At 42.7% G+C, this 20,152-nt stretch overlaps 1 protein-coding gene across 4 annotated transcripts in view; it reads left to right on the top strand.

The window, feature by feature from the left end:
• Positions 1-20,152, top strand: part of LOC139559422 (triple functional domain protein-like) — a 111,588-nt gene that overhangs the window by 12,802 nt on the left and 78,634 nt on the right. For all 4 annotated transcript variants that reach the window (XM_071375441.1, XM_071375439.1, XM_071375440.1 and 1 more), the window contains exon 3: positions 20,145-20,152. This exon is cut by the window's right edge and continues 67 nt beyond it. In XM_071375441.1, coding sequence (XP_071231542.1) covers positions 20,145-20,152 — 8 coding nt within the window. The remainder of the gene's footprint in view (positions 1-20,144) is intronic.

The following is a 20,152-nucleotide window of genomic DNA, read 5'->3' as shown; positions in this document are numbered from 1 at the left end:
ACAATACAGTAAGAAATAAATTAAGACAATAATGAAATAGTGAGAAAGACGGGTAGAAATGTTTCTGCTCTGGCTGGTCGTTCTACTAGCTGTCCCTGCAGTTGTGGCAGGAAGCTACACTTTTTGCAGGGAATATGGCAAAAATGGGTTTTTCTCCCAATAGTTATTGGATTTTCGGTTTTTGTTAAAAAAAAATTGTATTTGTTTTAAATTTGGGGGAACATGTTGCTCATAAGTCTATAATTCTGTCAGATAGTCTGCCTCGTGTACTGTCTTACAGTGCTTCCATTTTTTTGTGGTGTCTTCTAGCCACGCAAAGTACTTTGGGGGTGTTGTATTTATTTTTTCTCGCCAACATGGGTGGTGGAAATTATTATTTTTGCAAAAGTATAAAAAATCAAGAACATACCTTTATTTACATAGAGTATTCAGACCCTTTCTTATGAAACTCGAAATTGAGCTCCGGTGTATCTTGTTTCCGTTGACCATCCTTTTAGATGTTTCTACAACTTGATTGGAGTCCACCTGTGGTAAATTCAATTGATTGGACAGGATTTGGAAAGGTACACACCTGTCTATATAAGGTCCCACAGGTGACAATGCATGTTAGAGCAATGAGGTCGTAGGAATTGTCCATAGAGCTACGAGACAGGATTGTGTCGAGGCACAGATCTGGGGAAGGGTACCAAAACATTTCTGCCGCATTCAAGGTCCCCAAGAACACTGTGACCTCCATCATTCTTAAAGGGAAGAAGTTTGGAACCACCAAGACTCTTCCTAGAGCTGGCCGCCCGGCCAAACTGAGCAATCGGGGCAGAAGGGCCTTGGTCAGGGTGGTGACGAAGAACCCGATGGTCACAATGACAGAGCTCCAGAGTTCCTTTGTGGAGATGGGAGAACCTTCCAGAAGGACAACCGTCTCTGCCAGACAGAAGTCACTCCTCAGTAAAAGGCACATGACGGCCCACTTGGAGTTGGCCGAAGGGCACCTAAAGGACTCTCATACCATGAGAAACAAGATTCTCTGGTCTGATGAAACCAATATTGAACTCTTTGGCCTGAATTCTTAGCATCATGTTTGGAGGAAAACTGGCGCCATCCCTACAGTGAAGCATGTTGGTGGCAGCATCATGCTGACTAGTCAGGATTGAGGGAAAGATGAACGGAGCAAAGTACAGAGAGATCCTTGATGAAAACCTTCTCAAGACCTCAGACTGGGGCAAAGGTTCACCTTCCAACAGGACAACAACCCTAAACACAGCCAAGACAACGCAGGAGTGGTTACGGGACAAGTCTCTGAATGTCTTTGAGTGGCCCAGCCAGAGTCCGGATTTGAAGCCGATCGAACATCTCTGAAGAGACCTGAAAATAGCTGTGCTGTGACGCTCCCCATCCAATCTGACAGAGCTTGAGAGGATCCTCGGAGAAGAATGGGAGGAACTCCCCAAATACAGGTGTGCCAAGCTTGTAGCGTCATACCCAAGAAGACTCGAGGCTGTAATCGCTGCCAAAGGTGCTTCAACAAAGTACTAAGTAAAGGGTCTGAATACTTATGTAAATGTCATATTTCAATTTTGTATTTTTCATGAATTTGCATAAATATTTTACCTGTTTTTGCTTTGTCATTAAGGGGTATTGTGTGTAGATTTGGGGGGGATAAATACATTTTAGAAGAAGGCTGTATCGTAACAAAATGTGGAAAAGTCAAGGGGTCTGAATAATTTCCCTGACATCTGGACCTCTTTTGGAATATAATATTTGTCTTTTTTTAGATTGACTGTCAGTGCCCAGGTGCAACAGAACTGTTGCTGTAGCTCGTCTTTTGTGGGGAACAGAAGCACCAGATCATCTGCAAACAGGAAGCATTTTATTTCTGTGATGTTGAGAGTGAGACCAGGGGCTGTTGATTGCTCAAGTGTTTTAGCCAATTCATTTATATAGGTATTAAATAGACTTTGAGCTCAAGTTGTTCCCATGTTTTACTCCGCACCCTTGGGAAAATAAATCTGTATGTTTATCTCCAATTTTGACTGCTCACTTGTTATTTCTGTACCTTGATTTGATGACGTGAAATGTTTTTACACCCACACCATTTTGTAATTAGTTTTAATAAAATGCCTTCATGCAAAATTGAATCTAAAAGCTTTTTGGAAATCTACAAAGCAGGAGATAATATTTATTTTCTTTTACATATTTTTCAATTGGGGTGTGTGTAGGGTATTTATATGGTCTGATGTTTTATAATTAGGTAGTAATCCAATTTGATTCCACTGAGAGAGTGCAGTAATTTGCTGTTCATGATAGTGCAGAACATTTTCCCCAGGTTACTGTTGAAACAAATGCCATGAGTATTGTTTGAATAATTGTCTGTTATCCAAACAGTTCTCCTCTATTCCCATATCCTCCCTGCTCTACTCTGGAGAATGGGAACCAGTTTATGCGAATACCAGGAATTCCAACACAGGCCTCGGTTGGAAAAGGCCAGTGATGCAATGTATTTAGGCACGCCCTCTATGCTATCTCAAACTTAACATTACCCAAACCGGCCTGACCAATTCTCTCCCTCTGGCCCCTCATGAGGCCCCTGTAACAGCTGACTTCAGATCAGTTGTCATGAGTTTAATCCGGACCATAACCATTATGAGATTAGCACTTTAACATGCTCTGGATCATCATATCAACATGTTTGAGTGAGAGATGGTATGAAGAGAACTTCTCTGCTCTCCATTCCTCCCTCTCCATCTGTCCTGGCAACTGGCATATACTGACTGACTGACACACACACACACGCACACATTTCTCTTCTGTGCATGTTTGTACGTGTTTTATAGTGTGTGTGTGTTTGTCTGTAAATTGCTTTGTGACTGCAAGGAATTAATGCTCACTTCACCTTCTGGAGCCCTCCCTAATCCGCAGCCTTTGATGTGTCTGTTTGAGTCCAGTCCTACATAAAGAGAAACCGATGACGTAGGCTTTCACACGCAGCAGATATTGATTTGGTCTTGCCTTATTTGCCTTGAAATGATACATACTGGCCTTGTTCTGATTTTGACCGTGAACACGACGCCATGGTCATCATTCTCAGGAAGAACAACCTACAGAATTGTCAAGTTCATTAACAAGGACACACACACACTCCGTAACACAGGATTATTTGACCCTTTGTCACTTGCTCATGTATGATTCCGTAGATGCCAGACATAGATTGGCTGTAGCTATGGATCCCTTCAATCTATCGTATGACTTTCTGGCCTGAGTAACTCCTCACCCAAATATCCCCCCCATACTCCCTCTATCCTCTCTCTCTCTCTCTCCTTCACTGCTGGGGGTGGTCATGTTACTGTTGGTCTGTCTCTGACTGTTTATTTTACTGCTGTGTTGTCATGTTCCAGGATTGAGGAGTTTACCGACATCATCCCCACAGTGACCGTACGTACAGTGGGGCAAAAAAGTATTTAGTCAGCCACCAATTGTGCAAGTTCTCCCACTTAAAAAGATGAGAGGCCTGTAATTTTCATCATAGGTACACTTCAACTATGACAGACAAAATGAGGGAAAAAAATCCAGAAAATCACATTGTAGGATTTTTAATGAATTTATTTGCAAATTATGGTGGAAAATAAGTATTTGGTGAATAACAAAAGTTTATCTCAATACTTTGTTATATACCCTTTGTTGGCAATGACAAACGTTTTCTGTAAGTCTTCACAAGGTTTTCACACACTGTTTCTTGTATTTTGGCCCATTCCTCCATGCAGATCTCCTCTAGAGCAGTGATGTTTTGGGGCTGTTGCTGGGCAACACAGACTTTCAACTCCCTCCAAAGATTTTCTATGGGGTTGAGATCTGGAGACTGGCTAGGCCACTCCAGGACCTTGAAATGCTTCTTACGAAGCCGCTCCTTCGTTGCCCGGGCGGTGTGTTTGGGATCATTGTCATGCTGAAAGACCCAGCCACGTTTCATCTTCAATGCCCTTGCTGATGGAAGGAGGTTTTCACTCAAAATCTCACGATACATGGCCCCATTCATTCTTTCCTTTACACGGATCAGTCGTCCTAGTCCCTTTGCAGAAAAACAGCCCCAAAGCATGATGTTTCCACCCCCATGCTTCACAGTAGGTATGGTGTTCTTTGGATGCAACTCAGCATTCTTTGTCCTCCAAACATGACGAGTTGAGTTTTTACCAAAAAGTTATATTCTGGTTTCATCTGACCATATGACATTCTCCCAATCTTCTTCTGGATCATCCAAATGCTCTCTAGCAAACTTCAGACGGGCCTGGACATGTACTGGCTTAAGCAGGGGGACACGTCTGGCACTGCAGGATTTGAGTCCCTGGGGGCGTAGTGTGTTACTGATGGTAGGCTTTGTTACTTTGGTCCCAGCTCTCTGCAGGTCATTCACTAGGTCCCCCCGTGTGGTTCTGGGATTTTTGCTCACCGTTCTTGTGATCATTTTGACCCCACGGGGTGAGATCTTGCGTGGAGCCCCAGATCGAGGGAGATTATCAGTGGTCTTGTATGTCTTCCATTTCCTAATAATTGCTCACACAGTTGATTTCTTCAAACCAAGCTGCGTACCTATTGCAGATTCAGTCTTCCCAGCCTGGTGCAGGTCTACAATTTTGTTTCTGTTGTCCTTTGACAGCTCTTTGGTCTTGGCCATAGTGGAGTTTGGAGTGTGACTGTTTGAGGTTGTGGACAGGTGTCTTTTATACTGATAACAATTTCAATCAGGTGCCATTAATACAGGTAACGAGTGGAGGACAAAGGAGCCTCTTAAAGAAGAAGTTACAGGTCTGTGAGAGCCAGAAATCTTGCTTGTTTGTAGGTGACCAAATACTTATCTTCCACCAAATCCTACAATGGATTGAATGAAAATTACAGGCCTCTCATCTTTTTAAGTGGGAGAACTTGCACAATTGGTGGCTGACTAAATACTTTTTTGCCCCACTGTACATACCCAACCAGAAGCCATGGATTACAGGAAACAACCACACTGAGCTAAAGACTAGAACTGCCGCTTTCAAGGAGCGTGACATTAATCCGGATGCGTATTAGAAATCCTGCTACGACCCCAGACTAACCATAAACAGGAAATGCTTCCATACAGGACTAAGATTGAATTATACTACGCCGGCTCTGACTCTCGTCGGATGTGGCAGGGCTTGCAAACTATCACGGTTTACAAAGGGCGGGCTGCCCAGTGATGCGAGCCTACCAGAGGAGCTACATGCCTTTTTATATGCTTGCTTTGAGGCAAGCAACACTGAACCATGCATGAAACCACCAGCTGTTCCAGATGACTGTGTGATCACTCTCTTCGTAGCCGATGTGAGTAAGACCTTTTTAAACAGGTTAACATTCAAAAGTCAGATTACCAGGACGTATGCGCTGGCCAAGTGTCTTTACTGGCATTTTCAACCTCTCCCTGACCCAGTCTGTAAAACCTACATGTTTCAAGCAGACCACCGTAGTCCCTATGTCCAAGAACGGGAAAGTAGCCCGTCTAAATGACTATCGCTCAGTACCACTCACGTCTGTAGCCATGAAGTGCTTTGAAAGGCTGGTCATGGCTCACATCAGCACCATCATCTCAGACACTCTGGACCCACCCACTCCAATTCACATAACGCCCAAACAAATCCACAGATGATGCAATCTCTATTCAAGAGGAACATCAATGTGAAAATGCTGTTCATTGACTACAGCTCAGCGTTCAACACCATAGTGCCCTCCAAGCTCATCACTAGGTAAAGAACCCTGGCATTGAACACTTCACTCTTCAACTGGATCCTGAACTTCCTGACATGCTGCCTCCAGGTGGTGAGGGTAGGCAACAACATATCTGCCATGCTGACCCTCAACATGGGGGGGCCCTCAGGAGCGCGTGCTTAGTCCCTTCGTGTACTCCCAGTCTCCCTACACCATTACATTTGCTGACGACACGGCGGTGGTAGGCCTGATCACCAACAACGATTAGACAGCCAATAGGGAGGAGGTCTGCCAGGACTACAAACTGCCTCAATGTCAGCAAGACAAAGGTGCTGATCGTGGACTACAGGAAAAAGAGGGCCAAGCATGGGGGTATCGGGTCGAGAGCTTCAAGTTGCTCGGTGTCCACATCACTAAAGATCTATCACGGTCCACACTAGGGCTGTTACGGTGACCGTATTACCCCTACACCAGCGGTCACGAGTCATGACAGTAGTCAAATTCCACATGACCATTTAGTCACGGTAATTAGGCTTCTCCCAGCTATGATTCTGCTGATGGTCATTAGCAGCCTACCAAACTTACTAACTGCCTGGTACTCAGCCCTCTATTGTCCCTCTAATCACCCTGACATCAATGCAAATGTATCGAAAATCTAACACTTCATGAGCTCATGTTGCGCAACATTTCTATTGGCTATGCAATTGTGTAAGGAAACAGAGTACTGGCTTCTATTAAAAAGAGGAGGATCCCATCAGCTTTCTATAGGCTAGGCCTACTATATTTATATAAAGCACATTGCTTGTCTTTACAACAGGAGTATAGCCTACCTGGCTGGCATGAAAATGAACCACGGGAAAACCGTCCTCCATTCGCCATTTAAGTGCATAGATAACATCTACTGGTCCATTCTAAATCAAAACGCATTTCACAAATATTATTTAGGGTATGTAAATACAATATTCAATCAAGAATATTTTGATGGGTGACAATATTAGCCTGTCACTTGTGAATGGTAAATTATCACTTGTGAATGATGCCCAGTTTAAGGCAAGAAACATTGCTTGCGGTTTTTTTTGCGACTTTTTCAAATCCCAGTAGCAAGCCTCATGTAGCCTAGTCCATAGGCCTATATATTTTGATAAGGTTTGTATCACAACTAAAGTGGCCAAGTAACTTCTTAAAATGAAGCAAATTTAATCCGCTTTACAACGGGTGTAGAGCCTAACTGGCACACATGTAGTTTCACCATAAAAATTGACATTTTATAATTAAAGCATTACATGCATAATCAGATTTGGGGTCCCTTTTGAGAATGGTGTTTTCTGCTAATGGAACATTCACACTTGCTAAGTACCTACTGCCGTGTGCTTATTGCTGCACTTATAATGTGAAGAAATGGCCTAGTAGTTTATCAACATTTTAAGATGAATGTTCTCTACTTTTGCGTCAAGCTCATTGCTTAAAACAGTGGTTGTATTAATTTGGGATCTATCGCATCCCAATACTGTCCCAGACTATGTAATATTTATTTATTGCACAGAATAGAATAGGTCAACTTTTGTACTATGGGGGATAGTAGATTGACAGGCTAGTGCTTTTGATGTTTGTTAGACCTACTCATCTTATTGGCTGACGAAAAGTAAATGTGGACAGTTCTTTCAATATGCACCTCGGAATTGGATAAGGACGCACGCGGTGGCGTCCCCGATGTGTCTGTCTTCACTTGTAGCCTGTGAGAAATTATAATTATTATATTCAGCCCAAGGGCACAACAGCCACTGGCTGCAAAAGGCATTGATTTTTTTACGGGGAATTATGGCCACACAAAGGAGAAAAGACTGGTGCAACACCAGCCTCAACGTCAACAGTGAAGAGGTGACTCCGGGATGCTGGCCTTCTAGGCAGAGTTCCTCTGTCCAGTGTCTGTGTTATTTTACCCATCTTAATCTTTTATTTGTATTGGCCAGTCTGAGATATGGCTTTTTCTTTGCAACTCTGCCTAGAAGGCAAGCATCCCGGAGTCGCCTCTTCACTGTTGATGTTGAGACTGGTGTTTTGCGGGTACTATTTAATAAAGCTGCCAGTTGAGGACTTGAGGCGTCTGTTTCTCAAACTAGACACTCTAATGTACTTGTCCTCTTGCTCAGTTGTGCACCGGGGCCTCCCACTCCTTTATATTCTAGTTAGAGCCAGTTTGCGCTTTTCTGTGAAGGGAGTAGTACAAAGCGTTGTACGAGTTCTTCAGTTTCTTGGCAATTTCTCGCATGGAATAGCCTTCATTTCTCAGAACAAGAATAGACTGACGAGTTTCAGAAGGAAGTTATTTGTTTCTGGCCATTTGGAGCCTGTAATCGAACCCACAAACGCTGATGCTCCAGATACTCAACTAGTCTAAAGAAGGACAGGTTTATTGCTTCTTTAATCAGGACAACAGTTTTCAGCTGTGCTAACATAATTGCAAAAGGGTTTTCTAATGATCAATTAGCCTTTTTATAATGATAAACTTGGATTAGCTAACACAACGTGCCATTGGAACACAGGAGTGATAGTAGCTGATAATGGGCCTCTGTACGCCTATGTAGATATTCCATAAAAAATCTGCCGTTTCCAGCTACAATGTTCATCTACAACATTAACAATGTCTACACTGTATTTCTGATCAATTTGATGTTATTTTAATGGACAAAAATTGCTTTTCTTTCTAAAACCAGAACATTTCTAAGTGACCCCAAACTTTTGAACGCTAGTGTACATATCTACCTCGACTCTGTACTGGTACCTGTATATACACTGACTGTACAAAACATTCGGGGCACCTTCCGAACAGCCTCAATTCGTCGAGTCATGGACACTATAAAAGGTTTTGAAAGCGTTCCACAGGGATGCTGGCCCATGTACTCCAGTGCTTCCCACAGTTGTGTCAAGTTGGCTGGATGTACTTTGGGTAGTGGACCATTCTTGATACACACAGGAAACTGTTGAGTGTGAAAAGCCCAGTAGTGCTGCAGTTCTTGACACAAACCGGTACGCCTGGTACCTACTACTCTGTTCAAAGGCATTTACATGTTTTTGTCACCTTCCTGAATGGCACAAATATACAATCCGTGTCTCAACGCTTCAAAGTATATTTTTTAAACATTTCTCCTCCACTTCATCTACACTGATTTGAAATGGATTTAACAGGTGATATCTAAGGAATCATAGCTTCACCTGGTCAGTCTGTCATCGAAAGAGCAGATGTTCTTAATGTTTTGTATAAACAGTGTATAGCTACTAATTTTGTATTTATTGCTTTTATTATTACGTGTTATTACTTTAAAATTATTTCTCTTTTTTTGTCTCTGCATTTAAGGGCCTATAAGTAAGCATTTCACTGTTAGTCTACACCTGTTAACGAAGCATGTGACAAGTAAGATTTGATTTGAATTCTCTCTAAACCACACACACGCACTCAGGGAGTTAAAACATGAGATTAAGAGCAGTTTGAGTAGAAGCCTGTTCCTCTCCTAAACCGACACAGGACACCAGCTCACACAGGAGGAGCTGCTAGCTTCTTAGTTTAGCATACATTGGCCTAGCTTAGCACCACTCCTCAAAAGCATTTTCTTTTTTTTTTGCCCCCAAAATATCTCTTAGCCTTGGTTAGCTTGATTTTGATAGCATAGGATTATGGGGCTAATTCTTGTCTTTCACAATGTAATTAGCATCTGTTTTGGCGTAGCTTAGCTGGGGGTGTGTTAGCAGAGGAGCTAGTTTCACATGCTGCCTGGCCGGTTGGAGTGACAGACTTTGTAAAACTGGGAATGAAACACGCAGACGTGTTGGAGGATAACGTCCACACTGGTGACCCTTTTCACGTGTGGCTTTACACACCGACAGGCTCCGCCCTCATCCAGCTGACGGGTATGCCAAACGTTTTGGGTGTATCATCTAAAATAGCAACAGGTTCCTTTTTTATGGTGTACCACGTGGTGCTCTGACCAAAGGAATTAAGGGCCATTTCAGATTCTGCCTTTTGATCAGGAGAGGAAGTATCTTTATAGAGTATCTAGTTGCACTATTCCACTCTCCCCTCTTTGGTTTGAATGGGAAAGTAATGGTTAAAGACAGCCACTTTTTTTGAAGAGTTAGGGTGAGAAAGTGGGAAAAAACCCGAAAGTGGCCCATCCCTCCACCCGTGTCCGTTTGCTGTGGTCGAGTCAGGGTGACATCATCGTCTGCAGCAGCATTGCAGGGTTTTTACTTTCCTTACGTCCTCTCTTTTTTTCTTGTTCACTCGTTTTTGTTTTTTTGCTCGTCCATCCTGGCTGTCACTTCTCAGCTGCTTTCATAAATCCTCAACTCTCACTATTTCTCTCTGTCTCTCTCTCTGTCTCTCTCTGTCTCTCTCTCTGTCTATCTCTCTCTCTCTCTCTCTCTCTCTCTCTCTCTCTCTCTCTCTCTCTCTCTCTCTCTCTCTCTCTCTCTCTCTCTCTCTCTCTCTCTCTCTCTGTCTCTCTCTCTCTCTCTCTCTCTCTCTCTCTCTCTCTCTCTGTCTCTCTGTCTCTCTGTCTCTCTGTCTCTCTGTCTCTCTGTCTCTCTCTCTCTCTCTGTCTCTCTCTCTCTCTCTCTCTCTCTCTCTCTCTCTCTGTCTCTTTGTGGCCTTGTGTGTATCAGATATTTGTGTGTGTATAGTTGCAGCTGTAATTCTATGGATTCTGGCCTGTCTAGCTACTCCCATAAGTGTAAAGATGTCTGTGAAATAACACATCCTACTGTGTGTGTGAGCTGTATTTTATCCTCAAAATGCACAGTGGGATTAATAATATACCCAATCTGTCACACACATACAGACACACATACAGACACACACACATGCACAGTCACTCTCACCCCTCTCCCTCCCCCTGACTGAGTATGGTTGTGGGAGTGTGGAAAGTGTTCCAGAAGCTCACCACAGGGGCAGCTGAATATAGAGGAGCTCAGGTCATAACACACTAGAAGTAACACTGGAATTATTATGGAATACAGAGCAGGGCCAAGGAACACACGCACTTCTGCTTCCTACAGGCAGACTACTAGGAGCCTGTCTGAGTCTGGTCACTACTCTCCCATCTGACGTGGATGTGTGTTATTAGAATTGAATAAAGAGGGCTATTGCTATGAGGAGCTATACAGTATCAGTTTAGTGAATTCACAGAGCACTACAAGGCTTCCACTACCCACTTACACTTTCATCTACTGTAAAGACGAACCTTAACGTCCATCACCATTCTACACCCGGCACAGCCAGAAGAGGTCTGGCCACCCCTCAGAGCCTGGTTCCTCTCTAGGTTTCTCCCTAGATTCCTGCCTTTCTAGGGAGTTTTTCCTAGCTACCGTGCTTCTACATCTGCATTGTTTGGTGTTTTAGGCTGGGTATCTGTATAGCACATTGACATCTGCTGATGTAAAAAGGGCTTTATAAATACATTTGATTCAAGTCCATGGTAGCCAAATACCTAGGTTATCTCAGTTGGTTATTGCGTGAACCACCTCCGCTCTCTTAAGTGGGTGGGCTTTGCAATACAATTTGTATTTATGTATATAATCTCATTGTACCCCCTCGGGGAAGTTGAGAGATGAAAATGAGAGTAAACTGTAGATCATTATTTTCTTGTCACCTCAGATATTGGAGGATTACTATAGCAATACATACTAACACAATGCCTTTGGGAAGCGAGGCATGCCATGCCCCCAGATGTCTGCGTGTGTGTGAATGTGTGTGCTACTTTCCCCCAAGCTCTAAATGTATTGCCCATGAATAACAGCATGATAGAAAGAAGTATGTGTATAGTGTGTGTGCTCACTTACTCCTCTGTGAGGCGCTGTAACATTGCAGAAAGAGAGTAATGCCACTCGCGAGCTCCAATTCAATTCAAAGGGCTTTATTGGCATGGGAAACATGTTTACATTGCCAAAGAAAGTGCAATAGATACAACAAAAATTAAATCAACAATCAGAAATGAGCAGTAATCATAACACTTCAAATGTTATTACTGGCTGTGTTAATTAACAATGTGCAAATAGTTGAAAATTAATAGACAGATAAATATAGTTTGCATTTACAATGGTATTTGTGCTTCACTGGTTGCCCTTCTCTTGTGGCAACAGGTCACACATCTTGCTGCTGTGATGGCACACTGTGGTATTTCACCCAATAGATATGAGTTTATCAAAATGTGCATTTGTTTTCAAATTCTTTGTGGGTCTGTTTAATCTGAGGAAAATATGTCTCTCTAATATGGCCATACATTTGGCAGGAGGTTAGGAAGTGCAGCTCAGTTTCCACCTCATTTTGTGGGCAGTGGGCACATAGCCTGTATTCTCTTGAGAGCCAGGTCTGCCACTGAGTCTGTACATCGACAAAGCTTTCCTTGGTCAGGTATTCAGCCCCTGTGTACTCTCTGTTTATGGTCAAATAGCATTCCAGTTTGCTTTGTTTTTTAAAATTAGTTCTTTCCAATGTGTCAATTAATTAATAAACTTATTTTTTCTCATGATTTGGTTGGGTGTTGCTGTACTGGGGCGCTGTACTGGGGCTCTGTGGGGTCTGTTTGTGTTTTGTGAACTCTTCTCTAGGTTCATCTCTCTGTAGGCAGGGGCGTTGACAGAATTTTGGGGCCCCATGGAGAAAAATCAAAAAAACCTACCGGGCCCCTAACATAGAAATCAGAATGTTTCAGATTCAAATAACGTACTGAACAATATGTGTTATTAAATGTACTAACTATAAGCTTCTGCTGCTCTATACTATAATTGAGCAGATTCTAGTTTCCACCTTCATTCTTTGCCTAAATTAACAGTATTGCAAACAGTATTGGTTCCTAATGTTAACAAAAGCTGTCTGTGTCATGAGATTTGTAAGATGCTTTATTATAAATAACAACACAATTGGTGACTTATTTTTTTAATATATGGTATTGTAGTCAGTTTTAATGAAGAAATGACCAATGATCCATGTTTCAGATTAAATAATGTATTACCAATTCTTATTAACAAAGCTAACCCTCTTCTGCCCTATGCATAAGACTTTCTAGCAAAGTCTTTAAATTCAAATTTTTTTTCCAATTATTTCGCATCCACCTGTTCCCTGAACTTTATCTTTGTGTACACATCTCACCAATAATACATTTAGGTCAGTATGGGAAATGTCTGGAGTTACGTCACATATAACTGAGTAATAGATTGCATCTTCTCTTTCATCAAGTATTGTTTTCAAAACCCTTTGACCCCATATTCCTATGAACTCGTTTTGTCTCTCAGGGCTGTGAGGTAATGAGTCAGTCGTGCTCCTTTCTTTTTGACCCTGACTTTCTGTAAGTGCTCACGTAATAGCGGGTCATAATTTGACAACAGTTCCAGTAAGTCTAGGTATGTCCATTATGCACATCATCAAGATTGAGTGATTTCCCCCAGAATGGCAGATTCCTAGATGCTAAGTACAGTGTCACATCCAACATCCTTTATAGAAGTGCTCTGTTTTTATACATTTCTGACCGGATTTGTTTCTGCTGACTGTCTATACCTGTAGCTGTTGTTATGGTATGCTGCAGATTTTTCCAGTAACAGTTCTTGTGAGACACCATCCTCATGCTCTGGTAGTTTGTCATACGTTCTCCGCCATTTCACTGATATCGTATAGCCATCCGTATAGCCATCCTTATATCCAGTTTATAGCCATTCTTATATCCAGCTTATAGGCATCCTTATATCCAGCTTATAGCCATCCTTATATCCAGCTTATAGCCATCCTTATATCCAGTGTATAGCCATCCTTATATCCAGTGTATAGCCATCCTTATAGTCATCCATATAGCCATCTTATAGCCATCCTTATATCCAGCTTATAGTCATCCATATAGCCATCTTATAGCCATCCTTATATCCAGTGTATAGCCATCCTTATATCCAGCTTATAGTCATCCATATAGCCATCTTATAGCCATCCTTATATCCAGTGTATAGCCATCCTTATATCCAGCTTATAGGCATCCTTATATCCAGCTTATAGGCATCCTTATATCCAGTGTATAGCCATCCTTATATCCATCTTATAGCCATCCTTATATCCAGCTTATAGTCATCCATATAGCCATCTTATAGCCATCCTTATATCCAGCGTATAGTCATCCTTATATCCAGCTTATAGTCATCCATATAGCCATCTTATAGCCATCCTTATATCCAGTGTATAGCCATCCTTATATCCAGCTTATAGTCATCCATATAGCCATCTTATAGCCATCCCAGAGAACTGGGTGATGGTTTACTTTGCCCATGAGAAAAAATGGAATGCAATATAATGCCTTTACACTCTTACTATAAATAAGCCAGTCTCTCTGCAATCTCTCTTCCGTTTGCTGACTTACTGTACTGTAAATAGTTGGGGAATGGCTCGCCTTCTGAGTCTGGGGGCATGATTTTATACAGTTCTGTCTCCTCACACACCTGTTGGCTAGTCTGTGAACAATAGCTTCTCTTTCGTGGTCTTGTACTTTCTCTGACCACAGTGCTGGATCATCTAAAACCTCATCTGTTCACTCTTCCTTTCCCTTACTACTTGCTTGTTCAATCTCTTCTGTCACTCCTACACTGGCACTGCTGCTACTCTTTAACTCCTCTTCCTGCTCTCTGCATCAGAGTCTGTCTGACAGCTTTCTGCTGACATTCTGCCTACCTGGGGCTCTCTAAGCACTAGGAAGTGAGTAAACAAAGGGAATTTTAGGTTTAATGTTCGCTCCTACAAAGGTTACCATACTAAAAATCTACCACTGAAAGATAAAACGTTTTAACAGTATACATATCAAATAGAATACGTATTTAAGTGTGTCTAAGTCATCATGTGCCGAACTTTACAATTTAAAAAATGGTCTAGGTATGCTGCTGCTGCTACAAAACAATTGCCTCACCTCCAAGGTCCACTTCATGTAGTAGACACACGTTGGGATCTTTGTATACAGCAGTAGTAGTAGTAGCATCTACAGTATGGATAGGTAGGCTACATGGTAGGTTTTAATTTTAGTCTAGCTAGCTAACAAATATCGCGCAAATATTGGGGAATACAGTAATATCGAAATAATAGCTAATTAGCTAGCCATAGCTGGTAGTGAGTCCACGGTAGGCGGCTACCTGTAGCTAGCAGGCTATCAAGCTAGCTATATTGGCTAGCTAGGCTACTCAGTTCGGCAGGCCGTCTGCACTGACTTACAACTCAAATCCATCTCCTCGTTTTTTCTGGCATTTTTTTTTTCTTCTCCTGAATTTTGCTTTATCTGTCTGTTTCCTTTCTTTCCTTTTCTGGAAACCCAATTTATTTTTGGAGGGGGGCATAGCGGTTATCTCTTGTGAACTGTCAGTTGTGATGCGGCCTCAGGGCATTCATGCTTTTTGCGCTTCACGGATCAGTGCAGAGCTGTTGTGAAGGAAGTTGTCAAGGCAGTGAGTTTGTGTTGGTACATGACCCCCCACCTACTGTCAACCAATGCGGAGCTATACGGAGCCCTCTGCAGTGTTACACAATTTGGGAGACACACGACGATGAAGTACGGAGCTCAATTTGGCCTCTGCAAGCCTCCAGAGGCTCCGCAATTGCGTCACACCCTCCATACGGAGCTTCCAACCACATTTTCAGATTAAGCCTAAATTGGCTTTAATTCTGCTCTGCATGCATTATTTGGTGTTTTATGTTGCACACGGAGGATGTTTTTGCAGAATTCTGCATGCAGTCTCAATTTGGTGTAGTCCAATTTTGTGAATTCTTGGTTAGTGAGTGGACCGTAGATCTTACAACCGTAGGATGCTGAAAGCGCAGATCCCACGATAGTTATTGGGGTCAAATTTGTCTCCACTTTTGTCGATTGGGGTGATCAGTCCTTGGCTCGAAATATTGGGGAAGATGCCAGAGCTGAGGATGATGTTAAAGAGTGTAGGTATAGCCAATTGGAATTTGTGGTCTGTATATTTTGTCATTTAATTTAGGATACCATCAACACCACAGGCCTTTTTGGGTTGTATGGTTTGTATTTTGTCCTGTAGTTCATTCAATGTAATTACCAGAACCCGCTGGATTCTCCAGTCTTTAAAAGCTGATTCTGAGATTTGTCATTGATCATGATTATGTTTTTGCTGTTTGTTCTTTTTTATAGAGCCAAACGATTGGAGAAGTGGTTTATCCATATGTCTCTGTTTTGGATAAATGTCTCTTTGTGTTGTTGGTTTAGTGTGTTCCAATTTTCCCAGAAGTGGTTACATTCTCTGGATTCTACATTGAGCTGGTTTCTGACTGGTTTCTGTGCTGTTTGTTTCACTATAGTGAAGGCGCAGGCTCAGGTTTTCTTGGTCTCTGTGTTTGTGGATGGATAGCTTTCTCAATTTCTTTCTTAGGTTTTTGCATTCTTCATCAAACCATTTGTCATTGTTGTTCATTTTCTTATGTTGTCTGCTTTAAAAAAAAAAAAATGATAGGGAAGCTGAAAAGTCAAATATACTGTTTAGGTTTTCTACTGCCAAGTTTACACCTTCACTACTGTAGTCAAACGTTGTGTAGAGGAAGTTGTCTAGAAGAGATTGAGACAGTTTTTTGGTAGATTTCTACACTACTTTTCTTTCATCTATAGTAGAATGCAGTTTGTTCGGCTTTGATGTCTCATGATTCAGTATTGCACTGTTCAGGTAAACTATGATTTTGCTGTGATCTGATTGGTGTGTCAGTGGACTGACTGTGAACACTCCCTCCCTGGGTTGAGGTCAGTGATAAAGTGATCTACAGTACTACTGCCAAGGGATGAGCTGTAGGTGTACCTACCATAGGAGTCTCCTCGAAGCCTACCAGTGACTACGTACAGACCCAGCGTGTGACAGAGCTGCAAGAGTTGTGACCCGCTTTTTGTTGTTGTTTGTATTTGTGTCTAGGGGGGCAAATTGCGGAGGAAATGCTGTCACCTCCAGGTAGAGGTTTGCCCCTCTGTGTGCTAAAAGTGTCAGGTTCTTGTCCAGTTATGGCGTTTAGGTCGCCACAGGCTAGTATATGGAGAAACTGTCATTGTTAAAGTATGGGAATTCTACTGGGGGAATGTATAGTGCCTTTGGAAAGTATTCAGACCTCTTGACTTTTTCCACATTCTGTTACGTTACAGTCTCATTCTTAAATGGACTAAATAAAAATATTCAGCAATCTACACAATACCTCATAATGACAAAGCAAAAAAAACAGGTTTTTATTCATTTTTGCAAATGTATAAAATAAAATAAAGTATTTACATAAGTATCCTTATGCTATGACCCTTTGCTATGATACTCGAAATTGAGCTCAGCTGCATCCTGTTTCCATTGATCATCCTTGAGATGTTTCTACAACTTGATTGGAGTCAAGCTGTGGTAAATTGAAATGATTGGACATGATTTGGAAAGACACACACCTGTCTATATAAGATCCCACAGTTGACAGTGCATGTCAGAGCAAAAACCAAGCCATGAGGTGGAAGGAATTGTCCGTCGTGCTTCGAGACAGGATTATGTCGATGCACAGATCTGGAGAAGGGTACTAAAAAATGTCTGCAGCATTGATAGTCCCCAAAAACACAGTGGCCTCCATCATTCTTAAATGGAAGAAGTTTGGAACCACCAAGACTCTTCCTAGAGCTGGCTGCCCGGCCACACAGCAATGAGGGGAGAAGGTCTAGGACAGAGCTCTAGAATTCCTCTGTGGCGATGGGAGAAACTTCCAGAAGGACAACCATCTCTGCAGCACTCCACCGATCAGGCCTATATGGTAGAGTGGCCAGACGAAAGCCACTCCTCAGTAAAAGGCACATGACAGCCCGCTTGGAGTTTGCCAAAAGGCACCTAAAGACTCTCAGACCATGAGAAACAAGATTCTCTGGTCTGATGAAACCAAGATGGAACTCTTTGGCCTGGATGCCAAGCATCACGTCTGGAGGAAACCTTGCATCATCCCTACGGTGAAGCATGGTGGTGGCAGCATAACGCTGTGGGGAAGTTTTTCAGTGGCAGGGACTGGGAGACTAGCGCCCAGGACCTCAGACTCAGGACTTCAGACTGGGGCGAGGGTTCCCCTTCCAATAGGACAACGACCCTAAGCACACAGCCAGACAACGGAGGAGTGGCTTCAGGACAAGTCTCTGAATGTCCTTGAGGGGCCCAGCCAGAGCCCAGACTTGAAGCCAATCTAACATCTCTGGAGAGACCTGAAAATAGCTGTGCAGCGACATTCCCCATCCAATTTATAAAAACCAGATTTTGCTTTGTCATTATGGGGTATTGTGTGTAGATTGATGAGGGGGGAAACAATTTCATCAATTTTAGAAGAAGGCTGTAACGTAACAAAATGTGGAAAAAGTCAAGGGGTCTGAATACTTTCGGAAGGTACTGTAGGTAGCACACGTGGACATTTTTCTCTGAGATCATTTCCTTATTTATTTCTATCTAAAATGCTCCTGTTTTGATGAATTTTAATAGTGGGTTAGGTCTGCTCTATACCAAATTAGCATACCCCCTGAGCCTTTCCCCTGTTTTAGTCCTGGTAGTTTGGTGGATGGGACTACCAGCTCTCTGTAACCTAGAGGGCAACACGTGGGTTCATCTCCTCTATACCATGTTTCTTGTAGGATGACAATGTCTGCATTTCCGATTTCTTTGGTGAAGTCTGTGTTCCTGCTCTTTAGGCCAAAGGCAGATGACCTCAGATCTTGTATATTTCAGGAAGAGATGGTAAAGGATTTGTGTTCCATAGTGTCCGGTGTTATTCTTGTGGTTTTGCAGGCAGCATACCACCCTGCATCCCACTGCTGGCTTGCTTCTGAAGCTAAGCAGGGTTGGTCCTGGTCAGTCCCTGGATGGGAGACCAGATGCTGCTGGAAGTGGTGTTGGAGGGCCAGTAGGAGGTGCTCTTTCCTCTGGTCTAAAAAATATCCCAATGCCCCAGTGATTGGGGACACTGCCCTGTGTAGGGTGCCGTCTTTCGGATGGGATGTTAAACGGGTGTCCTGACTCTCTGAGGTTATTAAAGATCCCATGGCACTTATCATAGGAGTAGGGGTGTTAACCCCGGTGTCCTGGTTAAAATTCCCAATCTGGCCCTCAAACCATCACGGTCACCTAATAATCCCCAGTTTACAATTGGCTCATTCATCCCCTGTAACTATTCCCCAGGTTGTTGCTGTAAATGAGAATGTGTTCTCAGTCAACTTACCTGGTAAAATAAAAAGGCTTGGACCATTAGGTGTGAGAAGTGCATGCTGAGCGTCTGGTGAATGCCTCTTAGGTCGATGGATGTGGCTTGGGCGGGTGCATTAGTGGGGGTTGGGCCTGTTACTCTGCTCACGGCCTGGGCATATGTCTGGCTGCCATGTTGAGGTCCTTGGTGCAGGGGTGGTGGGCAGAAGGGGCATAGGTCTGATCTGGGGGGGCCTCTATAGGTTGTGGCTAGGGTTTGTTTGGTCTGTGGTCTGGTTGTATCTCTCTCTGTCTCTCTCTGTAATGACTGTGTTGTCCTGGATAACTCTAAGCACACAAATGTATGAGTCTGCAGGGAGAGAGTAAGGGAAGAAGGGAGGGAAAGAGAGTGATAGAGAGAGGGTAGAATGGTGGCATAAATAATATAGTCCAACTCCTGCATGATATGGAGAGATTGAAGAGGGAAACAGGGGATAGAGAGAAAATAGTAAAGACACAGGGTTAGAGATGAATTGGCCAGCAGGGCCTCTTTATCTCAATATGAAATAATGAGCTATTTATGTCGTACTGTGGTGTAGGTGTTGTGCTGTTTTGGGGTGTAGGTAGGTAGGTTTTTCTCTGTTTAGTGAAGGACAGGTAGTGGTCTCATTTTTGTCAACACATAACCAGGAAATAAACTATACCTTTTTCTCCTCGTCTCTCTCTGGGTAAGACACTAATACAACCGCTCTTTGTTTGACCAACCTTCCCTTTTTAACTCTTGAAGCAGGTGTAAGTTCCTACTTCTGAAACCCTGACTTATTCCTCTGTGTGTGCGTTCTTGCATCATTAAACTAGGGTTCAAAGCCAGTTTCTAGGAGTCAGTGGAAACATCTCTGTCAGTCCGATGGCTTCTTCAGTGGCAGGATTTTCCTCCCATCAACTAAACCTATTCTCTCCACCACTCTTCAACAGTTACTCCAGCCAGACAAAATCAATATCGTGTTTCCCATTCTGAAAACTTTCTTTATTTGACTGTGATGCTGAAAAAATCAACCTCCTATTCCCCATACTCAAGGAAGAAATACAAAGTCTGAAATTTGAATTGTAGAACAAGTTGGATAAAACTAGGCCTATTTTTCCTGAAACCTGTCAATGGAAGAGGAGAACATTTAAACATTGGGAGTTTCTGTAAAAAATCCTAACACTTCTGTCTTTCCCTCTCTCTCCAGGTTTTCGT

This window comes from Salvelinus alpinus, chromosome 29 (genome assembly GCF_045679555.1).
Source record: "Salvelinus alpinus chromosome 29, SLU_Salpinus.1, whole genome shotgun sequence".
In the NCBI taxonomy this organism is placed as follows: Eukaryota; Metazoa; Chordata; class Actinopteri; order Salmoniformes; family Salmonidae; genus Salvelinus; species Salvelinus alpinus.
Note: the sequence above shows the minus strand (reverse complement) of the source record. Positions and strands in the feature narration are given on the sequence as shown.